General features: G+C 39.8%; 2 protein-coding genes across 2 annotated transcripts in view; one reads left to right on the top strand and one right to left on the bottom strand.

Moving 5' to 3' along the window:
* The window catches only part of RABEP1 (rabaptin, RAB GTPase binding effector protein 1), a 108425-nt gene extending 91706 nt beyond the window's left edge, over positions 1 to 16719 (top strand). The window contains exons 12-18 of the mRNA XM_045824179.1: positions 1530 to 1628; positions 5613 to 5753; positions 9141 to 9330; positions 9965 to 10020; positions 12109 to 12207; positions 13019 to 13135; positions 14075 to 16719. Of these exons, the coding sequence (XP_045680135.1) occupies positions 1530 to 1628; positions 5613 to 5753; positions 9141 to 9330; positions 9965 to 10020; positions 12109 to 12207; positions 13019 to 13135; positions 14075 to 14176 (804 nt within the window). The 3' untranslated portion in view covers positions 14177 to 16719. The remainder of the gene's footprint in view (positions 1 to 1529; positions 1629 to 5612; positions 5754 to 9140; positions 9331 to 9964; positions 10021 to 12108; positions 12208 to 13018; positions 13136 to 14074) is intronic.
* Positions 16720 to 16940: 221 nt separating this feature from the next.
* The window catches only part of NUP88 (nucleoporin 88), a 34169-nt gene continuing 23227 nt past the window's right edge, over positions 16941 to 27882 (bottom strand). Inside the window, exons 9-17 of the mRNA XM_045824181.1 lie at positions 23450 to 23540; positions 21031 to 21132; positions 19039 to 19197; positions 18624 to 18749; positions 18452 to 18517; positions 18239 to 18319; positions 17819 to 17945; positions 17559 to 17677; positions 16941 to 17186 (exon numbers count right to left, since the gene is read on the bottom strand). Of these exons, the coding sequence (XP_045680137.1) occupies positions 17123 to 17186; positions 17559 to 17677; positions 17819 to 17945; positions 18239 to 18319; positions 18452 to 18517; positions 18624 to 18749; positions 19039 to 19197; positions 21031 to 21132; positions 23450 to 23540 (935 nt within the window). The 3' untranslated portion in view covers positions 16941 to 17122. The remainder of the gene's footprint in view (positions 17187 to 17558; positions 17678 to 17818; positions 17946 to 18238; positions 18320 to 18451; positions 18518 to 18623; positions 18750 to 19038; positions 19198 to 21030; positions 21133 to 23449; positions 23541 to 27882) is intronic.

The raw sequence follows: 27882 nt of genomic DNA, 5'->3' as shown, positions 1-27882 counted from the left end.
CTCCAAACTGTTGATTTGAGTCCCAGTTTCCTTCCTGTCACTGTTGGTTCCCTGTGCATTTTCCTTTATTTCACTTAGCATTGCCTTCATTTTTTCATCTAATTTGTGACCACATTCAACCAATTTTGTGAGCATCTTGATTACCAGTGTTTTGAACTGTGCATCTGATAGGTTGGCTATCTCTTTGTTGCTTAGTTGTATTTTTTCTGGAGCTTTGATCTGTTCTTTCATTTGGGCCTTTTTTTGTTTGTTTGTTTGTTTGTTTCGCTGTGCCTGTTACATAGTAAGGGCGGAGCCTTAGGTGTTCACCAGGGCAGGGTAACCCAGGTCGCTGTGTTGTGATGCTGTATGTTGGGGAGGGATCTGAGAGGGAACAATGGTGCTTGCACTGCTCTCCGCTGGTTTTCAGTCACTTCCCCCGCTACCCACAATTAAATTGGTCCCTTCTGGTGCTGATCCCTGTGTGGATGGGCTTGTGTACATTCTGGGACCCTGTGGGTCTCTCCAGTGAATTCTCCTGTGAGGCTGGGAATTTCTCCTGCTGCCACCTCAATCCCCACAGGTGTTTTCAGTCAGAGGCTTTTAGTCTTTATTTCCTTGTGCTGGATCCCTGAGTTGTGCGGTTTGTCTCGTTCCCCAGTTGTTCCTCCCAGTTTATCTGCACTCCAATGTGGGACACCTAGTCCACAATCAGCTGCCTCGCTGGGTCCTCTAGCTGCTGTTTTGCCCACCAGCAGCAGCCTTGTGGTGAGTCCTCTCTTCCAGGATGCCCTTCTCCATCCGGCCTGCCAGTCTGCATTAGTGTGCCGTCTTTAACTCCTTGATTGTCATACTTCCATACAGTTTGATTTTACGTCAGTTCTGGTTGTTTTTTCTTTTTAAATTTGTTTTTGTCCTTTTTTTGGTTGTGTGAAGAAGCACGGTGTGTCTACCTACGCCTCCACCTTGACCGAAAGTGGAAGCAGAATTCTGACAATAATTTTTAAATGCCTGAACAAGTTTATTTTGATTCATTTTATAATTCTTATGAGTCATCAACTTTCACATAAATCCTTGGTGAGGAACATTAAAACTAATTCAAGGGAGTTTGGAGTTCAGTGATACAATCATTTGTTTATTGCTGTTTGTTAACCATCTTAGAAGATTTCAGCTATTCAGAAAAGATTAATTTATCCTTTAAACTGTGTGATGTTTTATGGACAGAGTTTCAATTTTTATTAATTTTTTAGCTCCTTTAATATTCATAACTAGGTCACATGGATTAATCTCTGTGTCTAGAGATCCATGCAATGCTGTTTGCTCCTGTATGGCAGCATGCTTTCCTGGAGACTTTGGTACTGCTTTGTGTCATCTGAAAGCCTGAGGCTTTGTACACAGCAGATGCACACACATCTGTTGAATGTGATGAGTGGGTTACAATGAACTAATAAAACATAATTCTGTACATTAAATAAGCAGAAATGGATGAGTTAGTTTCAGAATAACTAGTTTCCTAACTATTATTTTCTGCGTATGCATTTTTTTTTAAGATCTCTGCACTTGTCCTAAGAGCCCAGGCATCTGAGATTTTACTTGAAGAGTTACAACAGGGGTTTTCCCAAGCAAAGAGAGATGTTCAGGAACAGATGGTAAGTTAACATTTAAAGAAACATTAACTATGTTAAATATTGTCCTTTTTGTTCTGTCTTGAAATCTTCTTTGATATGAGTTTATCTCCCAGGCCAAAGTGGTTATTGTCATGTTCTCCAGGGCCTATAGAACATCAGTAATGGACAAAAGTATATAGACATTATTATTTAAAGACATTATTTCTTTTTTTTTTAAACCCCAATATTCTAATTTTTCACTTATTTATTTTTCTGATTTGGGAAACCTAAAGAGAATAAACTGTGGACCACCGTTTAATTTTCAGTTCTAAATACTAAAAATTGAAATCTCTCAAAGCCCTAGCAGGCATAGCTTATAAGCAGCCATGCTTTTCCTAGACAGCTAATTTGCTTAAAATAGCCTCATAATTACACATGTGTTATGATGAAATTGCACCATACTGCTGTGGTACTGGGGAACTTAGAGAAGGCCATTAATTTTGAGATGGGTGGGGTAGAGAGCTTCTTGAAGAACAGCTTGCTGGAACTTTTGCAAAACAGTTGCCCAGATTTGGGCCTCCTCAGTAGTCTGACTACATTTTCCTTATTCTTCCTTTTTTCTCAAAGTTGAGACCCTGCATCTGATGGCCCTTTGTAAGTTATAGCATAGTTGGCTCTGCTGGGGTGATCCTACAGAGTTGCTTCTCTTCCAGCTCTTTCAGGGATGACCAAAAGAAAGCCTTGGGGTTGTATGGTAGTGGTTTGTTTTGGTTGGCATTGGAGAGTATCTGAAAGAGCATTTGAGCTGATTCCTAAATACTAGCCGTGGTCTGTGGGGAAGCATCTCATCCTAATCATCGACCATAGCGAATTTCATGATTTTTCATTAATTAGACAATATAAAATAATAATCGTTGATCTAAAAACCACAATGTTAAATGCTGACAAAGATTCAGTGCTAGCCTTATTACATTCTTCTGTCCCCTCTCATCTTTTTCTTACCATCTTTTTAAACCCATTGCTTTTGCCAACATTTTACAAAGTTGATTCCTCTAGAAATGAATGTGTTGTAGATGACATTGAAGAATTACTTAAATTAAGGTTGAGTACCTTACCATTTTCTTGAAATTACCTTTGAAGTTTTTTATGTTAAGAAAGAAAAACTCAACTTCTTTTTGTTCCTTTTTTATTGAATTTATTGGGGTGACATTGGTTAATAACATTATATAGGCTTCAGGTGTACAATTTTATAACACATCATCTGTGTATTGTATGGTATGTTTACTACCCTAAATCAAGTCTTCTTTCATCATTATTTAACCCCATATGCCCTCGTTTACCTCTCCTGACCCTCTTTCCCTCTAGTAATCAACACACTGAGAAACTTAATTTCTTATGCTGCTTCAGAGAATAGTAGCTATGATAGTGTTGGGATCTTAATATTTTCTCCTAACTTTTTATTTTGAAAAATTTCAAACCTATAGAGAGGTTTAAGGAATGAATATTCATAAAATCTTTTAGATTTAGCAGTTGTTAATATGTTGCCACATTTTTTCATACTTGCCGTTGTTTCTCAGTCTCATATAAATGTATATATAGGGTGGGGCTAAAGCAGGTTTACAGTTCATATGCAAAGTAGTATAATAATAAATAATAATACAAGAATAAGTTCTATTTCGTGTACTCATACCTGTAAACCTACTTTTGCCCCCACCCTGTATATTTTTCAGAACAATTTGGAATTAAGTTGTAGACATCATATACTCCTAAATATTTCAGTATATGTTTCCTAAGAACAAAAAATATTGTTCTGCATAACTATTATACTGCTACTACAGTTGACCCTTGCACCACAGTGGAGGGTTAGGGACGCTGACCCCAGCACAGTTGAAAATCCACATATAACTTTCAACTCTCTGATAGCTTGGTGTTAACTGAAAGCCTTACCAGTAACAGAAACCGTTGATTAACTTATATTTTGTATGTTTATGCATTATATACTGTATTCTTAAGTTAGAAGAAAATGTTCTTAAGAAAATCATAAGAAAGAAAAGATATAGTACTCCGTATTTATTGAAAAAAATCTGCATGTGAGTGGACCTGCGCTGTTCAAACCTCTGTTGTTCAGTGTAACATAATCCCCAAAAGTTTTGGGTTGTTTTTTAGTGATAGTTTCAATTTTTTTGATTCAGGAACCAATCAGGCGTCATGTATTGTATTTTGTTGTTAGGTCACTTTAGTCTCCTTTAATTTAGAACAGTCGCCCACTTTTTTTTTAAAGTTTGTTTTTATGACATTAATGTTTTTTTATGAGTCCAGAGCAATCACCATATAGAATGCATTTGTCTGATTATTTCTGCATGATTAGATTCAGGTTAGACATTTTGGCAAGAATACTATATGGATGAAATTATTCACTGGGAAGTTTATAACATCAAGATACATGCATCTTACAAGTGTTTCCATTATTGGCAATGTTAAATTTGATCACTTGGTTAAGGTGGAGACAAAATAATTTCATCAATATTCCTACCACAGCAAACCAACCACGTGAAGTTCAACATTTCTTTGTACTTATTTTTGCCCCTAGAGTGTACCCCTGGTGAGGGTTTTTGGTCTGGGTACTGTGAGTTAACTTGAGTTTTCTCTCTGTGCTTGTGCTATCAATTTGATAACATGGTTAGCTCTGTTTGTTTCTTATTTGTATTACATTTTTGGATTTTTTTAAATTAATTTTTTGAACATGCAATATGGTTCATAAATCTAAACTAAAAAAATGTATAATCAGAGGTTTCACTTTCATTCCCTATTTCTTTCACCCTGTTTTCATCCACTTTCATCCATGATCATTTAAATTTATTTTTTATCTTTGTTTTTTTGTCTTTACAAACAAATATATACATATTATCCTCTCCCTTTTGTATCTGAAAGGTAGTGGGATGCCAATATTTTGTTGTAAATGAGTTGAAAGTGAGCATAAAGCACAACTGATTCTCATTTAAAGATAAATAAGAGCCAGTAGAATTAACCAAAGTTTATGCATGACCCTGCCTGCTTGCCAGCCACCGATTTGTCCTTCAGGACCCAGTGATCACCTTCTCTGGGAAATGTTCTCCCCTAGTTGGGTACCCTGTGTCCTTTTACCACCACTCTACCCACTGTATCACAGTACTTGTAGAACATTTGGTAATTTCTGGTTTACTTACCTTTCCCTCCATTGTACCATGAGTTTCTGCAGGGCAGTTGGTCTTTTATTCTCCACGGGCATCAAAACACTTAGCAGAGAGTAGTAGCTACTAAATAAATATTGGATGAGTGAGTAATCTAAATGTATGTATATGTATGTAAAACAGTGGAAGTTAAATACTCTTGTAGAATTTTATATTCAGACTAGTTAGAATAACTTTTATGTCAACACAAATTCATGTGAAGTACTGAAAATTGTTTTATACATCAGCAAGCAGAAGTGGGAGCTTATCCCAATTTAAGAATGAGCTTCTCAAGGGCCCTATATTTCCTAAACATATACCCTCTTAATGATATCTAATTTTGGGGGTTCTTAGGCCATGGGCAGTAATCCTGAGCTTGAACCTAGGTACACATCATGAAAAATGAAAACGCTGCTTTTTGTTTCTCCCTTCCTGTTGAATGCATTCTGTCAGGAAATGGGAGTTGTCTGGGAGTGTGCGCTCTATTTGTTGTAAGCCTAGTGTCAGACACCTTCATCTACCTAGAGATACTGTTCATTCTATAGTTCAGGGATATGGGGGAAGAAATTCATTACTTTCAGGCTTTTGGTAGAAGCAGGAGGAGGAGCTCAGATAACTTGCTTCATTGCTATCCGCCTCAATATATGTAAAGACTGCAAGTCAAAAAACCTCCGAGCTGCTAGTTGCAAGTCTTACAGAGATTTCTGTACACTCCATCCTCAGCCCTCCTTTGGTTTGGCCTTGTGTTTCTCTGGTGCAGCTATCAGCAGATAGGATTTAACTTTCTGGCTGTGATTAGTTTCTGTTTCTATTTCAGGCAGTGCTGATGCAGTCACGGGAACAGGTTTCAGAAGAGCTGGTGAGGTTACAAAAAGATAATGACAGTCTTCAGGGAAAGCATAGCTTGCATGTGTCATTACAGCAAGCAGAAGACTTCATTCTCCCAGACACTATAGAGGTAACTTATTTTCGACATGATCAAAAGTATAAACAAGTACATTTTCTGAAATGGCTCTACGTTCTTTTTTTTTTAAACAGGCTTTATTGAGATAGTTAACATAACAAGTAATTCACTCATTTAAAATGTATAGTTCCGTGGTTTTTAGTGTACTTGCAGATATGTGGCCATCACCACAGTCAATTTAGAACATTTTCTTCACTTCAGAAAGATATCCTTACCCTTTATTTCTTCACCCCACAGGCTTAAGCAACTGCTAATCTACTTAGTGTCTGTAGGTGGCACTGTAGGCAGTGGACACATGAATGGAATCATACAATTTGTAGTCTTTTTGTGACTGGCTTTTATCACATACCGTACTATTTTCAAGGTTCATTCATGTTGTAGCATGTATCAGTCCTTCATTCCTTTTTATGGCTGAATATTTTGTTCTTTTTGTCTGTTGATGGACATTTGGGTTGCTTCCACTTTGGGACTATCATGAATAATGTTGCTGTAAACATTCATGTGTGGGCTTTCATGTGAGTGTGTATTTTCATTTTTCTTGGGGTATAAACCTAGGAGTAGGATTGCTGGGTCATATAAGAACTTAGTGTTTAATTATTGGGGGATTTCTTCACATCCTTACCAACGCCTGTCTCACTTTTTGATGATAGACATCCTAGTGAGTGTGAAGTGGTATCATTGTGGTTTTGATTTGCATTTTCCTAATGTCTGACTGAGCAGCTTTTTATGTTTATTGGCCCTTTGTATATCTTCCTTGGAGACATATCTATTCATATCCTTTGCTCATTTAAACATTTTTATTGAGTTATAAGAGTTCTTTATATATTCTCCATGTTAAGTCCCTTATCAGGTAAATTAGTATTTGCAGATATTTCCTCCCAATCTGTGGATCGTCTTTTTCGCTTGACAGTGTCCTTTGAGGTACAAAAATTTACATTGTATTTATTTTTTTATCCTTATCCGAGGACATTTTTTTCTGCATTGCTTTTCAGAGAGAGAGGAAAGCAGGAGTGGGGGAGGGGAAGGAGAGAAAGAGAAAGAAATATCAATTGGTTGCCTTCTCTAACACGCCCTGACTGGGGGTCGAACCTGCAACCTGGGTATGTGCCCTGATCAGGAATCAAGCCTATGACACTTTTCTGTATATGGGACAACACTCCAACCATCTGAGCCATGCTGGCCAGGGCAAAATTTTTTAATTTTGATAAAGTCCAAGCTACCTATTTTTTCCTTCCGTTGCTAGAGCTGTCAGTGTTATATCTAAGAATCCTTTGCCAAATTAAAGGTCTGTATGTTATTCTTGCAGGACCAGATAGAGAATGCACCAGAAATTAAATGTTTGAAGGGAGCACTGAGCTGGATTCTTGTAATGTTTGTTTTTCTGTTTAGCACTTAAAAGGGTATATATACCACAGTCACCTTCCTCTGACTTCCAGTGATTTTTCAACACTTCTAGTCACTTCCATTCTTCTGTGGTTGGGTGAACCTGGGTTGCCAAACCAGGTTTCCTGGAGACATTCATAACTACCTCCTAACTTTCTCCAACCTTCAGTACCATACATTTTAATATCGTTTAACGTTTTAAAAAATATCATCTTAGGCTAAACCCATGTAAACACTACAGATAGTATAGGCAGAAATGAGATTTCTTAGAGCAGTTTTCAAAACAAAATAGAAAAATGTTCATAAAATCCTTTTGTTCTTTTATTTTAAAAATTATAATTGTTAAAATTATTTAAAAATCAAACATTACATAAATGTATAGTTTTGTAAGTAACAGTTTTCCCTAAGCTTACTTCTATACCCTCTACAATCTGGACTTCATTCTTTTTTCCTGTATGTACACTTTAGCATCACTATTATTTTTGGTTTTCATTTTACTCATTCACAGGGGCTCCATGGCCTGCCTACCTTGCCGTTAGCTCCTCGCTTTCCCTGTCAAACCCCCACCCCCACCCCCACCCCCGCTCTCAGCTCAGGTACTGGTCCTCTCCAGAGAGAGCTCTCTCCTTTCTGAACTGGCTACTGATCTTATCCAGGGGAAAGTTCTGGGGACCTATCTGTTTTTGTATACTACTTAACACCTCTGTTGAAATTTTTTCTTTGGCAGGAAAAATCTTCTCTTCCATGTTCTCTAGAAACTGTTTATTCCTAAATTAAAAAAAAAAAATCCAAGGACCCTAGAATGATATAACCAGTCTTGCCTGTAAGCCTTGATTCATAGACCCACTTGCGCAGTAAATATTTTGAAACACTTGTTACAGTTTTTTACATTTTTCCAGCTGTTCTTTAATTTCTATACATGTGCTAGTTATCTAAGAATCCCAGTTTTTTGCTTTAGAGTTGTTTTATGATATAATTGGGAGGACTTAAAAGTAGACAATTAAAATTTAGGGAAGCTCTGACTATTGTAGCTCTTTGGGTATCATTTCACAAAGCAAAGGGCTGCTGGTTCAATTCCTAGGTAGGGCACATGCCTGGCTTGCGGGCCCCATCCCCGGTCGGGCTATGTATGAGAGAGAACTGATCAGTATTTCTCTTTTACATCAATGTTCCTCTGCCTCTTCTTCTCCCTCCCTTTCCGTCTCTTTAAAAAAAAAATAGTCTTTCAAAAAATTTAGGGAAAAAATAAGATTTAAATTGAATTTATTATAACAAAGAGCTGATCACCTTAGAAAGCCATTCTTTGTCATACTTGCCTCTAGTCTAACATAGTACTTTGCTTGTGGTAGATGTTCAACAAGTGGTTGAATGAAAAAATGTAAATAATTTTTTCTTATTAGAGTTCATACTTGTTTCTGAGTTTGTTTCTTTGGTCCTTATACCCTGACGCTCCTCAAATTAAGCAGTTAATAGTAGAAGCTCCTAAGGTATTCATGGTGAATCCCACATTGTAAGTCACTTAACATTTTTATTTTTTTGCTTATGAAACAATTTTGAGGGAAAAGTAAGTAGTTCACAGTATACACTTTTTGGCTGGAAATGCCTTATTTCTATAATATGCTGAATGTTAACATGACATGGATGATACCTGCCCCTTGAAGCCCTAAGTGGGGTGGAATTGGAAGTCTTTAATTTTTTAACCATTTAAAACAATATCTGAGCCTTGGCTGGTGTGGCTCAGTTGATTGGAGCACTCTCCTGTAAACTGAAAGGTTGCAGGTTCCATCCCTGGTTGGGGTGTGTGTGGGAGGCAACAGATCGGTGTTTCTTGTTCTCTCCCTTCCTTTCTCTCTAAAGGCAATGAAAAATGTCCTTGGGTGAGAATTAAAAACAAAACAAAACAACACACATCTGAAATTCTGGTTGCAGAAAGTCTTTAGTCTCTTTTTTTTCTTTCACCCCCCACAAACTGAATAATCATTTGTTTCTTGAATCCAGGAACTTCGAGAGTTGGTATTAAAATACCGCGAGAATATCATTAATGTGCGGACAGCAGCAGACCACATGGAAGAAAAACTGAAGGCGGAAATACTTTTCCTAAAAGAGCAGATTCAGGCGGAACAGTGTTTAAAAGAGAACCTTGAAGAAACTCTGCAATTAGAAATAGAAAACTGCAAGGAAGAAATAGGTGAAGATGAAAGTGATGTAGTTTAGAATTGGAGGCACTAAATAAAACTTTTTTTTCCTGATTATAAGAAGTAATACATGGTCACAGAATGTGGAAAACAGAAAAGTATAGGAAAGAGTTAAGTAAGGGCTCAGTCCCTTTTTCCAGATGTTCTGATATATCCAATAATTGGGAGGGAAAAAACACCCCAAACTCAGTCTTTTTTAGGAGCACGAATGGCCTCTCTCTGGCAATTACTAAAAGGTGGGAAAGTCCACACTTGAACTCAGACCACTGGGGAATGTGACTAGATAGGTGGGATTTCCTTGCAGAACTTCAATGGATTAAAAGACTCCTGTGGGGAATATCTCCACCGCACACCCAGAGATAGATGTGGATATTTGATTAATGTAGGAGTTTATGATAATAGTATTCATTTGTATAGACCCTGCCTTTCCCTGAGCTTGATTATTATGATTGGTTGCTGATAATTTTGAGAAAAGGGTGTTGGTTTTTTTACCCCATGTTCAGTATATATATTTAATTTCTTTCTTTATATGAGATTGAACTTATGGTAGGAAAGGGGGAGTGGTAAGAAGAAGATTTAAATTCATAATAATAAATGCTAACACTTCTGCATCTTTTTTCCTTCTAGCTTCCATTTCTAGCTTAAAAGCTGAATTAGAAAGAATAAAAGTAGAAAAAGGACAGGTGAGTTTCAAATTAATCCCATCAGCAACCTATAATTAATTGAATCCCACTGTGCTAGACCCAAGGAATAAAATATAGTTATGACATGTCCCTGCCTTCAAGGAACTTCTGTCTACTGGGAAAAATACAGTGGGAAAAGGGATGATAATAATAGAGACCATTATTGCCAGTTTGCTCTGAGTCAGGCCACATGTTGACTAGAGAGGTACAGGGAAGACTGAGATGTGGCTGCAGCCTGGAGTTTCCACCAGAGTGGGAAGACAGGCAAGGCATGGTCATGACATGATACATACTTAAACCTACAGTAGATAGATGTACAAAGTCTTTTACACATAGAAGTTGATGTTTTCTAGCTGGCTTAGAGTCCTCAGTACCACCCCACTCAACTCTCTGACTTCAGTGTTTGTTGACTCAGTGACCTTTGCCTCCCCCACCCCTTCCTTCACATACTCTTGGCTGTGCCAAGCCCCACCTCTGACATCTCACTCCAGCCCCGTTCCCTGATCCTAGTTTACCATCCTTCCAGTACTTAAATCCCACAAGCCTGCTGTCTGTGAGTACCTCATTCAGACCTTCAATTTCCTGAACTTTTCTTTTTCTTCCTGTGTTAGTGACTCCTTTATGGCTTTGCTTTCTCTTCTGTGGCTTGCTTCACCTAGTCTCCCACCAATACCCTTGCAGGTCCCATGACTTCGATACTGCCCAACTCCAGAGCGATCCCGGTGTGCACCTGCTCTGCCTCTGCCCCAGCTGCTGATGCCCCTGGAATGAGTCACGCTGCACACTCTGGCCATCAGTTGGGCCTTAGGTGTTAGCCTTTCATTTGGCCTTCATTGTCTCTCCTCTCTCCCTCACAGTGGCTGTCAGTCACACTCACTTCATCCCCTCACTCAGAGAAGGTGGTCTTGTTCCCCTCATCAGTGGGGTCACCTTCAGCTTCCTGGCCCCTCAGTTACTTGTTCTCTTAACTTTTCTTCCCAGCCTTCTCTCTCCTGTATCGTCAGAGAAGATGACCTGGTTTTGACCAGTCTCCTATCACTGCACTTGTGCTTTGGCGGAATCCCTCATATCTTTTGCAGACATCCTCTCAGTCCCCGCCCTCCCAGTCATGGGCCTTGAACCTCTACCTTGTGATCAGTCTTGCCATTACATGTGTTTCTTGTTAAGAGGAGAAAAGTTTCTCTTTGGCTTATACTTACCAAGTTACCAGTCTTCTTCCTTTTATAGCCAAGGTTCATGAAAGAGTAATATCCACTGCCTGACCTCCCAGTCACCCCTTGTCCATGCAGTCGGGCTTCTGCCTCCTCTGTGCTGTTGGGGTTGCATTGGCAGAACTTACCAGAACTCTAATCGTGTCCATCCTTTCCACTCCTAGTGCTGTTTGGGTTCTGACTTCATTTCTTACCTGGCTTATTGTAACAGCTTAACTTATTTTGCTGTCTCCAAAATCTATCCCGTTCCAATCCATCTTCATAATAAACCACGATGGTCTTTAAAAATTATAAACAATGTCCCAGTCTGATTTAAAACTCTCCAGTGGTTCCCTTTACCTCCAGGATCAAGTCCTTATTCCTTAGCCTCACCAGTCTCAGCCTCTAAGACCCCAATACTGTCCTGTAGCTCAGCAAAAACTCACCACAGTTCTTGGACACTTTTTTATTCATGTCATCCATTCCCTCTTTTTGGAGTATCTCTCTCCACCTCTCCCTACCATCCCTCTTCTTCCCCCTGTAAAACTTTTCATCTTTTAAGGGTCAAATGTCATCTCTTCAAGGAAGCCCTTTCCCCAACTTCTCTGGGAGAATTAAATATTTCTTCCTCCATGTTCACGTATCAAAATTATTTATTTACATGTCAGTCTTTCCTGATTTCTCCATCTCCAGGCCTTAGAACATAGTAGGTACCTAATAAATGTTTAGTGAAAGAAATGGGTGAAGAATAAATAAAAGATTCACAGAGACCAGAGGGTGAGAAGAGCAATACAAGCAAAGCCTGAGAACTCAGACATCGTTCTCTGGGCCTCAGGTTCCTCCAGGCATTGCGCTGTCACCTGCAGCAAGTCTCTCAGCTTTCTTCTTTCTTTCTCAGTTGGAGTCCACCTTGAGAGAGAAGTCTCAACAGCTTGAGAGCCTTCAGGAAATGAAAATCACTTTGGAAGAACAGTTAAAAAAAGAAACTACTGCTAAGGTGATATTTTTGTTGGTAATTTAGTTAATAAGCAGTGCTAAGAATGTAGGATCACATCTTGCCTATTTAAAAAATACATATTGCTACTTTAAATGCTGCCACCTTTGAAAATTGTCAAGACTCTGCTTGCAGAAGGAAAATGAGATGAACTGATCTCATCAGAGTTGGGTGAGCTCTGCACACTACCAGCTCTGGGCCTGTGTCGCAGGCCTCGCAGCTTTTCAGGCACTGTGTGAGAGGGCCACGGAGCAAGTGTGTCCCTGCTCATAACTAGACACACTGCTTCAGAAGTGTGATTCTATTTGACTTGTCAAATACTCATTGAACCATATAGACTGCCTAACTTTTCATTATTCCCGTTAGAATAAAAGTGATGAAGCTAATTGTAGGGAAGTTTTCCTAGAAACAGTGTCTGTGTGGCCAGACCTTTAAGTGTAAAAAAACTGCATGTGGTATTTGATAGTCCTTTGTTTATAGAGATGCTGCCACATGGTCCTGCTGAAGTGGAGACAGCCTGGTGTGTCCTTGCTGGGAATTTTCATATGCTTGACTGTCGTGGTTGTCAGAGGAAGTCCCCTAAGTTTCTGTCCCTATTGCTGTAGTAGCTACTGATCTTAGCAGCTGCTTTTTGATGATTAACCACGGTCACTAGGCTGCTGGGGTGAGGGGTGACCGTGTGTGCTCGTGCAGTACGTGTGCAGCACTTCAGTCATTTTTTCTTCTGGCTTTCATACTCACTTCACTTTAGGGACCTAGGCAGTTCTGACCCATGACTTTTTGACAATCTTAATTAAAAACCTGTATTTTCTAGGTCACTATTGAACAACTAATGTTTGAGGAGAAGAACAAAGCTCAGAGGTTGCAGACAGAACTAGATGTCAGCGAACAAGTCCAGAGGGATTTTGTAAAGCTTTCTCAGACCCTTCAGGTGAGGCATTTGGAGAACTCTTAGAGCACCAAGGCATGGGTCTTAGTACCCAGAACTTGCCAGTCCTTGCCTTGGCTGTTGACAGTAGCTACAGGATAGACTGTGGCTGCCCCTATCCCAGCCCAAACACCTGCCTGGTCATTCAAGCCAAAAATGAAGTGTATACTTCAGACTTGTGGCCCTTTCCCTCTCTACCTTGTTGTCCTTAAGAGTCAAATATAAAGTTTTTAGCATACCATGTAAGGCCCTTCCCAACCAGATCTACCCCTGCACTTTTTTCACTGTTCCACCTTACAGTTTACATTTTACGTTCTAGTGCAGGGGTGTCAAACTCATTTTCACTGGGGGCCACATCAGCCTCATGGTTGCCTTCAAAGGGCTGAAATAATTTTAGGGCTGTAACTATAGTAGTAGTAGGATAAATGTAACTACTCCTTAACAGTTAAGGAGTTGAAATTACATTTGGCCCTTTGGAGGCAACTGTGAGGCTGATGTGGTCCCCGGTGAAAATGAGTTTGACACTCCTGTTCTAGTGTATTTTAACTACTTGTGGTTCCTTGCCCACAGCATGGTAGTCCCTCTGGTAAGCATCATGGTCTCATCACCCCAGTTCCTTTTCAGGTTCAGCTTAACTTTGTGCTCCCCATAACCCTCTGTAGGTCCTCACCCAACCCTGTGCTGCCTTGGCGCTCCATGAATGTTTACAGTGACATTAGTATATTGTGCCAAAATTTTCTTTAATCCCCCCTGCCCCCCAAGAAAAGTGGGTTCTCAGGGGTCAGGGGTTGGGTCTCATTCACCTCCATAGTCCTAGCACCTTACCCTGGGTCTGCTACACAGCAACTTTTAGGAATTGCTCCATCTCATCTAAAACAAAGTAAATTTCAGAAAATTGAGGCAGGAGCCATCTGCACTTAGCTTGCTGTATTGTTTCTCCAGGTGCAGTTAGAACGGATCCGGCAAGCAGACTCCCTGGAGAGAGTCCGGGCAATTCTGAATGACACCAAACTGACAGACATTAACCAGCTCCCTGAGACATGACACTGTCACAGCAGGACTCTAGCCTGCACTTTCGGTTTTTAACTCATCTTTAGAGCAACATTAATTATTTAACTCTTAACTAAAGAAGTCACAAAAAAAGGAAGACTGGAGAAATGTTTGTTTCTAGTGGGAGAAGACCGCAGCACAGGAACAGCAAACAGGCTAATTTGCAGCAAAAAGACCTTTCAAACGGGAACACGAACAAGACTCCAGACTTGATTCCAGCAGGTGTGGATCAGATTTGGTGATGGAGAAAGTGCTGTTTCCTTGCCTGTTTATCCAACATTTCCCTGCCCTAAAGCACCATCCCAGTAGTGTTTGGAATTACATTTCCTGTTTATACATCTTGAAAGAAATAATTTTTTCTGTTATCTAGAGTACATCAGTAACAGTATTCAGCTAGCGAGACACGTGTAGTATGCTGTATGAATATTTTATATTAAAATATGAAGTTGGAGAGCAGGCCATTGGCTAGTGACTGTATTTCCTAGCTCATGTTTTCTTTTTAACTATTTTAATTGCTTTGAAGGACCTTAAATGCTACTGAAACTTGCCTGAGAACCATTAAGAAGTGGCAAACAAAACCAATTCAAGAACTGAATTATGAGAATTTGAAAACTTGGTTGGGGCTGTATGTATTGGAAATTGAAGTTAAAGGAAAAGCACAAGAAACTGGAAGCACTTTTTCTCTTACCTGGATGAATTTTGCGGGCCCACAGGTACCAGGTTTAAGCTGAATTGGTACCAGCTACTCTTTTGAAAACTTTGTTATTGGATCTGTGGGGAATATAACAACAAACCAAACTATGTCTGACAACATCTACTATAAATTTATAAATATGCTGCTTATTTTCAATTCAGATCAATGGGCCTGAGTATTGTTTCTCAAGTGTCAAATACAAAAATGGCGATAACGGTGTTTGACCGATACCTACTTTGTTTTTTCTTTTATAATTTAGACCTGGAGTGTGATGATGCTTATGAAGTTGGGGAAAACCTGTTTGGTATGTTGATCAGTTTGGAAATGTGCTGTGTCATCTCTGTGAGGTTCGATTCCTTTCCTGTGTGGAGAAAGCATCAGTGAACAGGCCGCTTTGGCCGTAGCCTTCGTGCAGGAAGCATGATGGATTCCAGCTGGCTGTTCACCGCTGCCGTGAGCCAGTGGGAGCCTACATTGTTTAATTTATGATACAGATGGTTCAAAAGTGAAGTTGTCTTCAAATAATTTTTGTGATTGGTGTTATATAATAGCAGGGTACTTGAAGGAACCTTATGGTAATTAAGTGGATTAAGTAGATTGTTTGGCTCATTGAAAGCCACCGTCAACTACAGTTCATAGTGAATGGTCTTTGATATTAATGAAGTATGGACTAGCCCTAAAGATCTTTGCTCCTGTCTTCCATGAGACAAGGACTACATACCTCATTCCTTGGGTTGTTGTTGTAGTCTTGCATTCATGATTAATGAATTTAAAAGTCAATATGAATTATGGAAATAGTGCTATAGGCCTGGCATGCATGAAATATTATTTGAATTGGTTTAAAGTCTCTTCGTGTAAAGTGCTACTTGGTTTAGATAAAGGAAACATACATCCTCATCGAGTTACAGGGAATTTTAATAATTCCAAAATACAATCAGTTTAAATTATATAAAACTAGTCCCTTGGATAAGCCCTGAGCTAATTTGTCTCAGAATATTAAAATTGGTACTCTAACCAGGCAGGGTAATTCCTAATCTTCCTGAACTGAACTGTACCTCCTACGGAACTGCTCTGCTGAGATACTACAGATATTTGCCTTTGTAAGGTGGTGTTGCGACAATAAAATCATGATCAGGGAACCATTTGGTGGTCTCTATCGTGGCAGATGCAAACTGTTGGAAGCCACTTTGTTGAGAAAAATACCTGGAAAAACCCAAACTATGACTAGATTTTGTTAGTAATGTTTCTAGTATGAAACAAACATTGTGCCACTATCCTGGCAAGAAACACTTTAAACTGGGTTTTCTGTATAAATGGGAAACTGAGGTGGGATTTAGTCTGTCTGGGCAAAGGGAAAGATCAGTTGGGTTTCATAAGTGTTCCTGTGCTTGTACTCAGTCTGTACATGTTTTTCTCATGCATGTCTAACTTGATTTACTTCCTACCTAAAACCTACCTTACCATGTGGCTTTTAACTGGCAGCCACTTGGCCATTTCTAGGCAGACACAGTATTACCTTTCAGAACCCACATGGGCAGGTTTAAAAAGGTCACCTAAAATAAAGCTGAGAGCAAAACCATATACTGCATAGGAAATTATTTGTTTCTTTCTCCCTTTGAGGTCTTACACTTGTACCTCACACTCACTCAGTAACACGTATCCCTGGGGCGCCAGTGCACAGCCAGACTCGGGTCTGGAAGGTAATGCTGCCTGTGGAAGTGAGCCAGCAGTGGCCTTGCAATTATGGATGTTGGGCTCCGCTCTAAGCAGATTTCAGAAGTAACCGTTTGTTTAACTGTACTGAAGGAGAAAGTGTTCAAATTAAAACAGCTGCTGCCTAGTATACTGTGTGGCCTTTTCCTCTGAATTCTAAGGTCCTATCCCTCTACAGAGTCATATTTCTGGTGCTGGTACTTGAACATGGAGCTCTTAATTGTGATTTTGTTCAACTATGGAGAATACTAAGGGTTCATGGAAAGTCTCAGGCTTTTAAAAAATTTTTTTTAATCCTAGGCCCTTGCTGAAAATAATCATTGCCTTGAGCTTATATATAAAGCACATTTCAACGTTTAAATAAAAGCATTTATTTAATAATTATAAAACAAGTATAAAAATGATGAACAACCACACCAAAGCTCATCCAAGTGCCTCTTTATAAATTAGATTATGCTACCTGTTTGTTTTACAAGTATGAGCTCAAGCCTTCATTTGTGTTAACTTCACGTGTGAATCTGTTCCTGGTGGTGTCAGAAGTTTACATGATTTCGGATATCATTAATTTGCTTCACCATTTCTCTTATGTGTTCACCCCTGTAAAATCATAAAGTCAGTCACTTTTGGGAACACAACAAATGAGTAAGTCATTAACACTGATTAAGAATTTAAGCTAGTTAGTAATGTTGAAATTAGAAGAGCTTTGCTTAAGTTAAGGTTTCAGACAGATAGTAATGGTATTTACTACACATTTAAGGCTAATGGTAGCAAACAGTATTGCAAATGCTAGAAATATTTTTTAGCATATTCACCGGGGACTACATTGGTCAGCAAAATCTCTTTATAATAAAGCCTTCATTTTTGGTCTACCACGCTCATCTCTTAAGCCCTCATCTATCATTGGCCCCTATTCTATGAATTACTTGATGTGTAAATGCTAAGTAATATTATCTGGGCAGAATTACTTACTCCTCCTTCAGGATGGACTGAATGCACTTGCGCTGGTAGGCACTGAGAGTGATGGTGGGTTTTTGAGGACTCAGTACCTTTTCCATCTTCCGTTGCTGATAGTCTTTTTTCATAGTAACCTAAAGCATCAAACAGAACATAGATACATAGATATTTAGCTATGGTTTGCTACACATTTTCACAGTATTGTTTTACTTTTTATAAAATTTTCTGTAGAACAAACACAAGTACAAAATTGAGCCACCTGCATCCATTCCCACCTGTTTGATGGCATTGCCCAAATGTCGAAGTTGATCAGGTATCAGCTGTAATTCCTTCTTCATGTCTCTCTCACTGTCAGAGAGAACTGGCAGCTGAGAATGGAAACTGTGAAGTACTTTTTTCATCCTTTACAAGAGGCAAGAAAACATCTCAGCTTAAGATCTCTGCTACCCAGGGAAATAGTTATAACTAAAGCTGTAATTCATGGTGTGTGAGGGAGGCCGCATAGGATGGTTGGGGGACCACCGCACTGTCTTCCCTGACACACACCTCAGAAGAGAGGCAGGGGAATCACATCAGTGCTGTGGGCCTAAAAGGATACACCCTAGGCCCATTTTCCTTAACAGTGTTAGCATCTGAGTACTTCACAGCATTAGTTATACCTGAGCAGGTAACTGAATGTTCTACAACCCACTGACCTATTCATGATGTCTTCTTGTTTTTCCTTGGCTTCCTCATATTTGTCAGCTAAACGCTCAGCCATTTCCCGCAGACTTTTCCTAATGGCATAAAAACGAGACTCTGAGGGCCCACCTTGATGGTGAAGCCAGCTAATGTTACCCAGTATTTTAGGGTAAGATGCAGGTCCAGTCTTACTGAAGTGTCTTTTTCCATCTAGTTTTGGCCCTTACCTTTCCTCTCGACAATAATTGAGATCTTCCAGTTGTTTGTTTTTTTGGTCACATAGTAATTTGACCCTTCAAAAGCAAAAAAATGCAATTTAATTAGAAGCCAGGTCTAGGCCATTACACACAGTCAGCTACCGGCTAGGAGCTGGTGGCATGTGAGCAAAGGCCATCCTACCTCCGCTGAATCTCCTCCTTTGCCAGGTCCTGTTTAAGAATGTACTGTTCTCTGAACACCTGGGTGGCTCTGCTGATGAGCTGTAGACATTCTTCAGGAGGAGGGGCCGTATCTTTTTCAGATGATCTTTTAAAAAAAGGTTTCTACCATTACAGTCTGTAGCTTAGCAAAACAACTAAAAATAGACTCAAGTCATAGCTGCTTTTTCCCCTTTTCATACTTGCGCTTCTCATTCTCAAGTGTCTCTATATCTATTTTGACTATTCACTGATTAAATATGCCCTGGGTTTCTCCCAGCTCCAACATAGTAAAAAATATATAAAATGAAATCAGTAGCTGAGAACAGAAAGAATGGACAGTAATTGGAAAAACAGAAGGGAACCAGTTCTTAAAACCTATAACCCAAGCCTCATACTTCAAAAATGCTGGGTTTGCAACACTACGTTGCAAAATGCTTCTTATGTGCTTTTCAAAGGAATCCGGGGTTTCTGCTAAAATTCGGAGAGGAGACTCTGCCACTTCAACATCTTCTTGAGTACAAAGCAGTGGAGGAGACGCTGGATGGACTGTGCTTCTGCAAAATAAATAAAATACAATCTACCATGGAGTCATTTACTGTATTATGGGAAAGGATAGGCCACCTTAGTCCTCATTACACAGTGTTACTTGTGGGAAAATACAAGATGCATGCTTTCTCCCTTGAAGACGGCTCCCTGCGAAACCTTATTCAACCAATGCTACCATTTGTCAAAGCATTTTGGACTCTGTCACTCCAAAATCTTTGTAAAGATCAAGGCAGCACAAAAGTATAAATTCATCATGTACTTATACAAGGGCTTGAGAACCAGTTATAAACCAGAGTCACAAATATAAAGGAACCACTCATTTCCTAGGTATAGTTTGGGTTTGATCAAAACCAATATTCACCAAGGTAACTGCTGTAAATACTGTATTTCTATGTAACTTGATTTCTAAAAATTACATTCACTCAAATATTACAGATATCACAATGACAATTTTAGAAAGCTGGAAAGACTGCAACTTTAGCATGGTGATTGACTTTGAATGCAACCATAATCTGGGAACTTGTTAAAGAATAATATCACATTATAGATCATTTGTATTTCAGGGAGCTAGCAGGAAACAGTATTTAAATGTATCTAGATAACTAGTATTTCAGAGTATTTTTTTCCTCTGGGATTCACGTTTTTATTCTGGAGTAACTTCGTGTGAGTAGGTCTTATTTCACTAAAAGTTAGATGAGTTTTTAAAAATAGGCTTGAGCCCTGCCTGGTGTGGCTCAGTGCCCTGAATGCCACCCTGCAAACAGAAGGGTCACTCACTCACTGGTTTGATTCCCAGTCAGGGCATGTGCCTGGGTTACAGGTCAGGTCCTCAGTTGGAAGCATGTGAAAGGCAACCAATTGATATTTCTTTCCCTCTAGTTCTTCCCCCTTCCCCCTCTGTTTAAAAAAATAATAATTAAAAAAATTTTTTCAGTGATTTTATTGCTTTTGTTTAGTCTTGTTAGAGGTTTAAGTCACTTTGAGTATAGGTAATAAAAACTGATACGGAATTATTTTCCTTTCCAGATAGTGTAACTTGTCAATCTTCAAAGAGTACATGAGTTCTTTAAAGGATAGTAAATTCATAGCAGTATTTCAAACTGTGTCAATATCTAGAAGCACATGCTTTGAAATGACACCAAAAGACCCTGGGGGTGGGGTGGGGTTGTCTAGTGTTCAACACTGGTGGCTTTTTAGGGATTGCTATTCTTGCATTTATAAAACTCAGAATGATATTCCAGGGCTGTTGAAAATAAAAATGGTATATGAGCTTAATACGAGTTCCATAAGAAGGAAGATTTCCAGAGTTTACATATTCTGTGATGTCCCACTGAGCTGGGCAGAAGTGGAGAAATTCAAGTTGAATATGGACTTCGGAGTCAGAAAGCCCTGTATCTGCAGCCTTGCTCGAGGTGTTACTTCAGCACCTACTGAACCTCTCGAGCCCTGACTCCTCTTTTACCAGATGGGCTTAATGGTGTTGTCCTTACAGGGTTGCTCTGCTTTACAGGGGCCAATGCAGGTAACTGCTGCTTCACTTCTAAGCCTGGCACATAGTTAGAACACAATAAAAATTCACTGTTTTAATTCTTACTAATGGGATTCAGTATTTAATTTTAGTATTCTTTCCCACATTTTGAAGTAAAACTCTTAACTCTCAGCTAGCCGAAGAAAACCAGAAATCACGCCTACAATAAATCCTATCTTATCTACCTTTCCAACCCTCAAGTCAGAAGCCAAAGCAGAATCCAAGTATCTTCAAGTGGGGTTTTCGAGGGCATTTTCCCAGCCTAGATTTCGAGGGATTAACAATTGTGTGGGGAATTCAAAATGATACGTACAACAAAGGCCTTATGAGGCATTCATAGGTACTGGTTATGCAGATCATCGTGGGCCCCAGAATGTCAGGGACAATCCAGAATCCTCGAATTGGAGCTGGCTGCCTGTAAAAACACACAGGCACAGTTAAGTTATAAAACAGGAAATGCAATGGATCCAAAAGTAATGACATGGCTGGGTTTGTTGCCCTCTTAGGCCTGGCTATTAGTGCAGTAACCGCAAAGCTGTTGACTTGGGAACCTGTAATGCTTACAGCTTTGATTGGTTTCAAACAAGCTGTCACTTAACAGTCTAGAAGCCATTTGACTTATAAGTCACTCAGGAACCCATAGCCTCATGGTGCTCACCATTATCTCAGCAGTTACCATGATACAGTGAAGTTAATGGTTTACCTGTCTAAACCTGTCTTCGTCCCAAGTTGCCCAGAAGCCCCAGCTATCTCTGTATGCCCGGCCCAGGGCCCAACCCGGATTAAGTGCTCAGAAACTGTGGACCTAAGAGAACGTCAGTATATCTCACATTAAAAATCCAGTGGAGCCCAACATCTATATCACAGGACTTAGTTTTACAGTGCACAGCTTACATCTCCCTCTTAATTTTGGTTCTTTCACTGAAGAGACTGAAAACTGCAGACCTCAGGGAGGAAATGTCCTTCCTGCGAACACGCTGCTCACCCTTCACCCTGGCACATTCCTGCCCCTGGACTGCCGATGCCACCCTCTCACCTCCTCTGAGTACTGCTCCACCAACTGCAGTCACACAAGATCCCTATTGTCTAACTGCCCTCAGCTTACAAACATGCTCACATCTTTCATTCAGAACACTCCCTACTATGATGTCAAGCTCCCTCTAACGTAGTTTTTCTCCCGTACTCATTAGAATCAGCAGTCTTTAAATTGTAACCTGTAAGAGGGGTGGTGGGAAGAGGGAGTCTGGGAAGTTGATATTTTTTATTTTACATTTGCAGTGTGAAATCTACACATAGAATAGTGCACAGATGCACTCTCACCATTACCTAGGTCAGTAATCAGAATGGTGTAGTGGCCTGGGACCTCCTGCACGACCCTCCCTGATCACAGCCTTCCACTCCTCAGAGGTAATTGTCATTCTGACTTTTATGACACTCATGTTCTTGCTCTACTTCAGTACAATAGTTTTTTTGTATCTATGTATTCCTAAGAGATACTTTTTTTTTTAAATTTTACCTGTGTTTTGAAATACACATAAGTGGAATTTTGAATGTTTTCCCCATGCACTTTTTAATCTGGTGCTATCCACCCCCAACCCCTACTGTTTTCTTTACCATTCTAGACGAAGCCCTATATTGCCAAGTCTAGACTCGTCGCTGCTCTGATGTGCTCACTTCACGCTCCTGCCCACACTGCCTGCTCTTGGAGACCTCCTCCTCCTCCTCCTCCTCCGTGTCCTTGACATCTCTCTTCAGGTTCCCCTTCAGTCTTTCTGACAGCCCCTGACTCACGTTTCCCTCCTGGGCTGGGCTCTTCTATCTCCCCTCGCTGACTGTAAGAAAATGTTGCTCAAGGCTCTCCTTATGTCTCCCCTGCTCATTCTAGGTTCTTTTCTGAGTAACCACCATATTCTTAGCTCCAAAGCTGACAAGTCCCACATCCATGCCATTATAGCTCAGATCACTGCAGACTCCAGAGCTGTATGTCCAATAGGCTATTGAGCAGCTCCACTTGGCTTTCTTATAGGAACAGAAAACTCCAAGTGTCTCCATTAACACACCTCCTGTCTTCCCAAACAGACCTTCTCCTATGTCCCATGTTTCTCAGAGGCACCACATCAACCCAGTTATGCCAGATAGAAACCTGGGATTCATTCTAGATATCTCCCCTATTCCAGTCATCAAATACTTTCTGACTCTCCACTAGGCACTGTCAGACAGCGAGCACACAGACAGGAGGGGGCAGTAAACAGTAAGAAACAGACATGGTTTCTGCTCTCATGAAACATACATTCTAGCAGTGGTGACAAGACATTGCAGAAACACAGACATCCATTTTAACGTACTACCAAAAAAAGGGAAAATAACAGGAGGACCCTAAGTTAGACTGGGGAATCATGGAACCCTTTCTGAACAACTGACATCATGATCAGAAAGAATAATTAGCTTGCCAAGTGAAGACCGAAAACCACAGTAGCAACTACGAAAATACCCTCCAGACGGAGGGCACAGTGTGTGGAGTGGTCAGGACGCAGGGCCGAGCTTTGGATGAACATCTGATAAACTGATACTCTCAGGGTGAGTCTGCATGAGTGTAATGTGTAAACACAGGTACCTGTACTACTGACACAACTGTTATCCGTGGAGAGTGTGCATGGGAGTGTAATGTACACACGTACCTGGAGTACTGACACAACAACTGTCACCTGTGTGGACAGGAGAGAAATTCTCACCTGCACGGCAATGGCTTTGTACAAAGGATATGTTCTACAAAGCATTTCTGTTCAGTAGCAAGTTCCTGCAAACTATCCTTGTCTTCTTCATCTACAAAGGAAAGCATTATCACGTTGTATAAGTTAAGTGAAACAGAAAGTCTCCAAATTAAAATGCTGACAATATTAGTTAAATGCAATTAAGTGCCTGTCTCAGACTACTGCTTCTTAAGGACTATGCCTTTGTGACACAAATCTCCTTAACATAAGGGTCTAGATTTCTGCCCCAAGATGGATAGTGGGTTTTCCTTGGTCAAGTTTCTAAACACAGAAATGTTTCACTGAGGAGAAGGATTCAAGAAATCATTTCTTTTCAGAGTCTCTCCTTGTCCACATCAATTTTCTCTCTTTTTTAAGATTTTATTTTTAGAGAGAGGGGAAGGGAGAGAGAACAAGAGGGAGAGATTGATGTGCGAGAGAAACATCAATCGGTTGTCTCTCACATGTCCCCTGAGGACCTGGCCCACAATCCAATCATGTGCCCTGAGTGGGAATTGAACTGGTGATCCTCCAGTTCACAGGCCAGCACTCAATCCAATAAGCCACACCAGGCAGGGCCAATTTTATTTTTGCAAGAGCTTTTTCAAATATAATTCACAACATCACACAACTCACCCATTTAAAGCACACAATTCAAGGGGGCTGTGGAAGTGGGTGGAGATGGAAAACAGTAGAGGGGGGATAAATGGTGATGGAAAAAAATAAAAGATGGGTTTTTAGTATATTAAAAGAATTGTGCAAGTAGCCTTGGCTGGTATGGCTCAGTGGATCGAGCACTGGCCTGCAAACCAAATGGCTGCCAATTCAATTCCCAGCCAGGGCACATGCCTGGGTTGTGAGCCGGGTTCCTGGTTAGAGGCATGTGAGAGGCAACCAACCGATGTTTCTCTCACAGGACATTTCTCTCCCTCTCTACCTCCCTTCCCCTAAATCTTAAAAAAAAAAAAAAGAAAAGAAAAGAAAAAAGAAAAGAAAAGAAAAGAAAGAAGAAAGAACTGTATAAGCAATAAGCCCCCTTACCTGTTAATAATCACTCCCTAGTTTCTGCCAATCCCCCAAGACCTAGGCAACAACCACTACTCTATTTTCTACCTCTGTGGACTTGCCTAATCTGGCCATTTTTTTAAAACATTTTATTTATTTTTAGAGAGAGGGGAAGGGAAGGACAAAGAGAGGGCGAGAAACATCAATGTGCAGTTGCCTCTTGTGCCCCCTCTACTGGGGGCTAATTACAGGGCTAATCTGGACATTTTTATATAAACAGAGGCAAACAACATGTAGTTGTTTGTGACTGGCTTCATTCACTTAGCATCATGCTTTCAAGGTTCACCCATGTCAGCACTTCATTCCTTTCTATTCTTGAACAATATTCCATTGTATGGATATTTTATTTAATCACTTGGCAGATACGGAGCTCTTCAGCTGTTATGAATAATGCTGACATGAACATTCATCCACAAGTTTTTGTGTGGGCACAGGTTTTATTTCTCTTGGGTATATATTCAGGAGTAAGACTACTGGGTCATATGGCAACTCTAATCATTTGAGAAACGGCCAGACTCTCCTCCAAGTGACTGCAATCTTTCACATGGAGTACATGAGGGTCCCTATTTTTCCACATCCTTGACAACACTTGTAACTGTGTCTTTTTATGTTAGCCACTTTTGTGGGTATAAAGTGGTATCTTGTGATTTTGTGGTATTTCATTTTCATGACTAAATATATTAAACATGTTTTCATGTGCTTGTAGGCTACCTATATATAATCAATGGAACAATGTCTATTCAAATCCTCTGTCCATTTTTAAATTGGGCTACTTATCCTTTTGTTATTGCATTCTAAGAGTTCTTTATGCATGCTAGATACAAGTCCATTACCATGATTTGCAAATATTTTCTCCCATTCTGTGGGTTGTTGTTTCACTTTTGTGATAGTGTTTTCTTCTAAGAATTATATAGGTTTAGTTCTTATATTTAGGTCTTTGATTCATTTTCAGTTGACTTTGTGTATGGTGTGAAGTAGGGGTCCAATTTCTTCCTTTCCTTCTTTTTTTGGCATGTGGATATACACTTGTCTGAGTAACATTTGTTGGTAAGACTACTCTTTTCCCCCACTGAGTTGTTTTGGCACCTTTGTAAAAACCAAATAACTGCAAATGTAAAGGTACATTTCTGGACTCAATTCTATCCCACTGACCTATATGTATAAGCTTATGACAATATCACACTGTCTTGATTACCATACTTTTGAAAGAAATCTTGAAATTTGAAAAGAGTGGTCCTCCAACTTTGCTCTGGTTTTTTGAGATTGTTTTGGCTATTCTGGATCACTCAGTTCCATGAATTTTAAGATCAGCTTATCAATTTCTGAAAGGAAGCCAGCTAGAATTTTGATAGAGATTGCACTAGAACTCTACATCAATTGGGGGAATACTGTCATTTTAAAATATTAAGCTTTCTGGTCCACATACATGAGATGTTTCTCATTTGGCCTTTTTTTTTTTTAAATAAAACTATTTTTTTTAAGTTTTTATTTATTTATTTTTAGAGAGAGAAGGGAGGGAGATAGAGAGAGAGAGAGAGAAACATCAATGTGAGGTTGCTGGGGATTATGACCTACAATCCAGGAATGTACCCTGGCTGGGAATCGAACCTGCGACACTTCGGTCCGCCGCCCGCGCTCAATCCACTGAGCTACGCCAGCCAGGGCCCTCATTTGGCCTTTTATTTAGTTCAACAATGTTTTGCAGTTAATGTTTTGTACTTCTTTTGTTAAATTCATCCTAAGTATTTCATTGATCTTAATGCTATTGTAAATGGAACCTTTTTTTCCCATTTCCCTTTGGATTGTTCATTGCTAATGCACAGCAAGAGAACTGATATTTGTCTATTGATCTTGTATCCTGTAACCTCTCTGAACATGTTTATTAGTTTAAATAGTTTTTAAGCAGGTCCGGCAGGACCCTAGTTGGGGTGGGTGCGAGAGCCAGCCAAATGATGTTTCTCTCCCTCTCTTTCTCTTTCCCTTCCCCCCTTTCTAAAAAGAAATAAGTAAAAATCTTTTTTTAAAAAGTGCCCAAAAATCTGATACCTGTAGAAGCACTACTGGCTTGAATAGAACAGGTCAGAGAATGAGAGAAGGCTGTTCCATTGCCAAAATTCTACTGATGAGAAACAGGCCAATGAAACTACTCTACAAACAAATGCTATCTTTCCTGTAAAATGAAGAGGGCAGAGCTGTAACCCAGGGGATTACTTCCAGGCATGGAAACCTAACAGAATTTGGGTTTTGAAATCGCTTAGGACCTGTAGTTCCTTTTTGTCTATTTTGAACTGGAATGTCTATAACTGGTACCTATGCTGGTGTCATCACTGTGTTCTGAGAACAGATAAGTTATTTCCTGATTTCATAGGTCCATAGACAGAGAGGAATTTTGATCCAGGGTAGATTATACTCAGAGTTTTAACCAATTTGAATTTAAATGATTTTTAGATGATGAGACTGGAAACTTGAGCTCATGAGATTTCGATGAGATTTTCAACTTTGTATTACTATAATGATGTTAGTCAATGTCTTTTGCAGGTAGGTCAGATGTGAATCTTTGGGGAAAGGGAGTAGAATGTAGTAAGCAGAATAATGGACTCCCCCCAAAATGTCTGTGCTCTAATAATTCCCAGTACTTGGGACTATGTTAGGCTACATGGCAAAGGGGAATAAAGGTTGCAGATGGAATTAAAGTTGCCCATCAAATGTCTTTCAGATAGAGTATTCTGGGTTATCTGGCTGGGCCCAATGTTCCCACAAATGCCCTTGAAAGAGTAGAGCAGAAGGTCAGAGTAACACACCGAGAGAAGGACTCAAACTCACTCCACCCTTGCCAGATCTGAAGATGGAGGAATGGGGTTACAAGCAAAGGAGGAAAGTAGAAGCAGGAGAAGGCTGGGAAATAGATTCTCCCCTAGAGCCTCCAGAAAGGAACACTGCTGCCCAGTGAGATCATTTTAGGACATCTAACCTACAGAACTCTTAAGACACTAAAGTTGTGTTATTTTAACCACTAAGTTTGCAGTAATTTGTAACAGCAACAGAACGCTAACAGAGAAAGCACTTGGTTTTTCACCATGAAGTATGGTGTTAGCTGTGGGTTGTTCATAGCTGCCCTTTATCAGTTTGAGGAAGTTCCTCGCTATTACTACCTTGGTCAATGTTTTTAACATGAAAGGCTATTAAATTTTCTTAAATACTTTTTGTGTCTGTTAAGAGGATCACATGCTTTCTGTCCTTTATTCTATTGATACAGTGTAATACATTGATTGATTTCTGGATGTTAAATTACTCTTGCTGGATTTGGTTTGCTAATATTTTAAGACTTTACATCTATATACTTAAGAAAT

The sequence above is a fragment of the Phyllostomus hastatus genome, unplaced genomic scaffold (genome assembly GCF_019186645.2).
Source record: "Phyllostomus hastatus isolate PE091 unplaced genomic scaffold, TTU_PhHast_1.1 phas_scaffold_55, whole genome shotgun sequence".
NCBI lineage: Eukaryota > Metazoa > Chordata > Mammalia > Chiroptera > Phyllostomidae > Phyllostomus > Phyllostomus hastatus.
The sequence above is the reverse complement of the archived record's forward strand: the minus strand, read 5'-3'. Positions and strand labels throughout refer to the sequence as shown.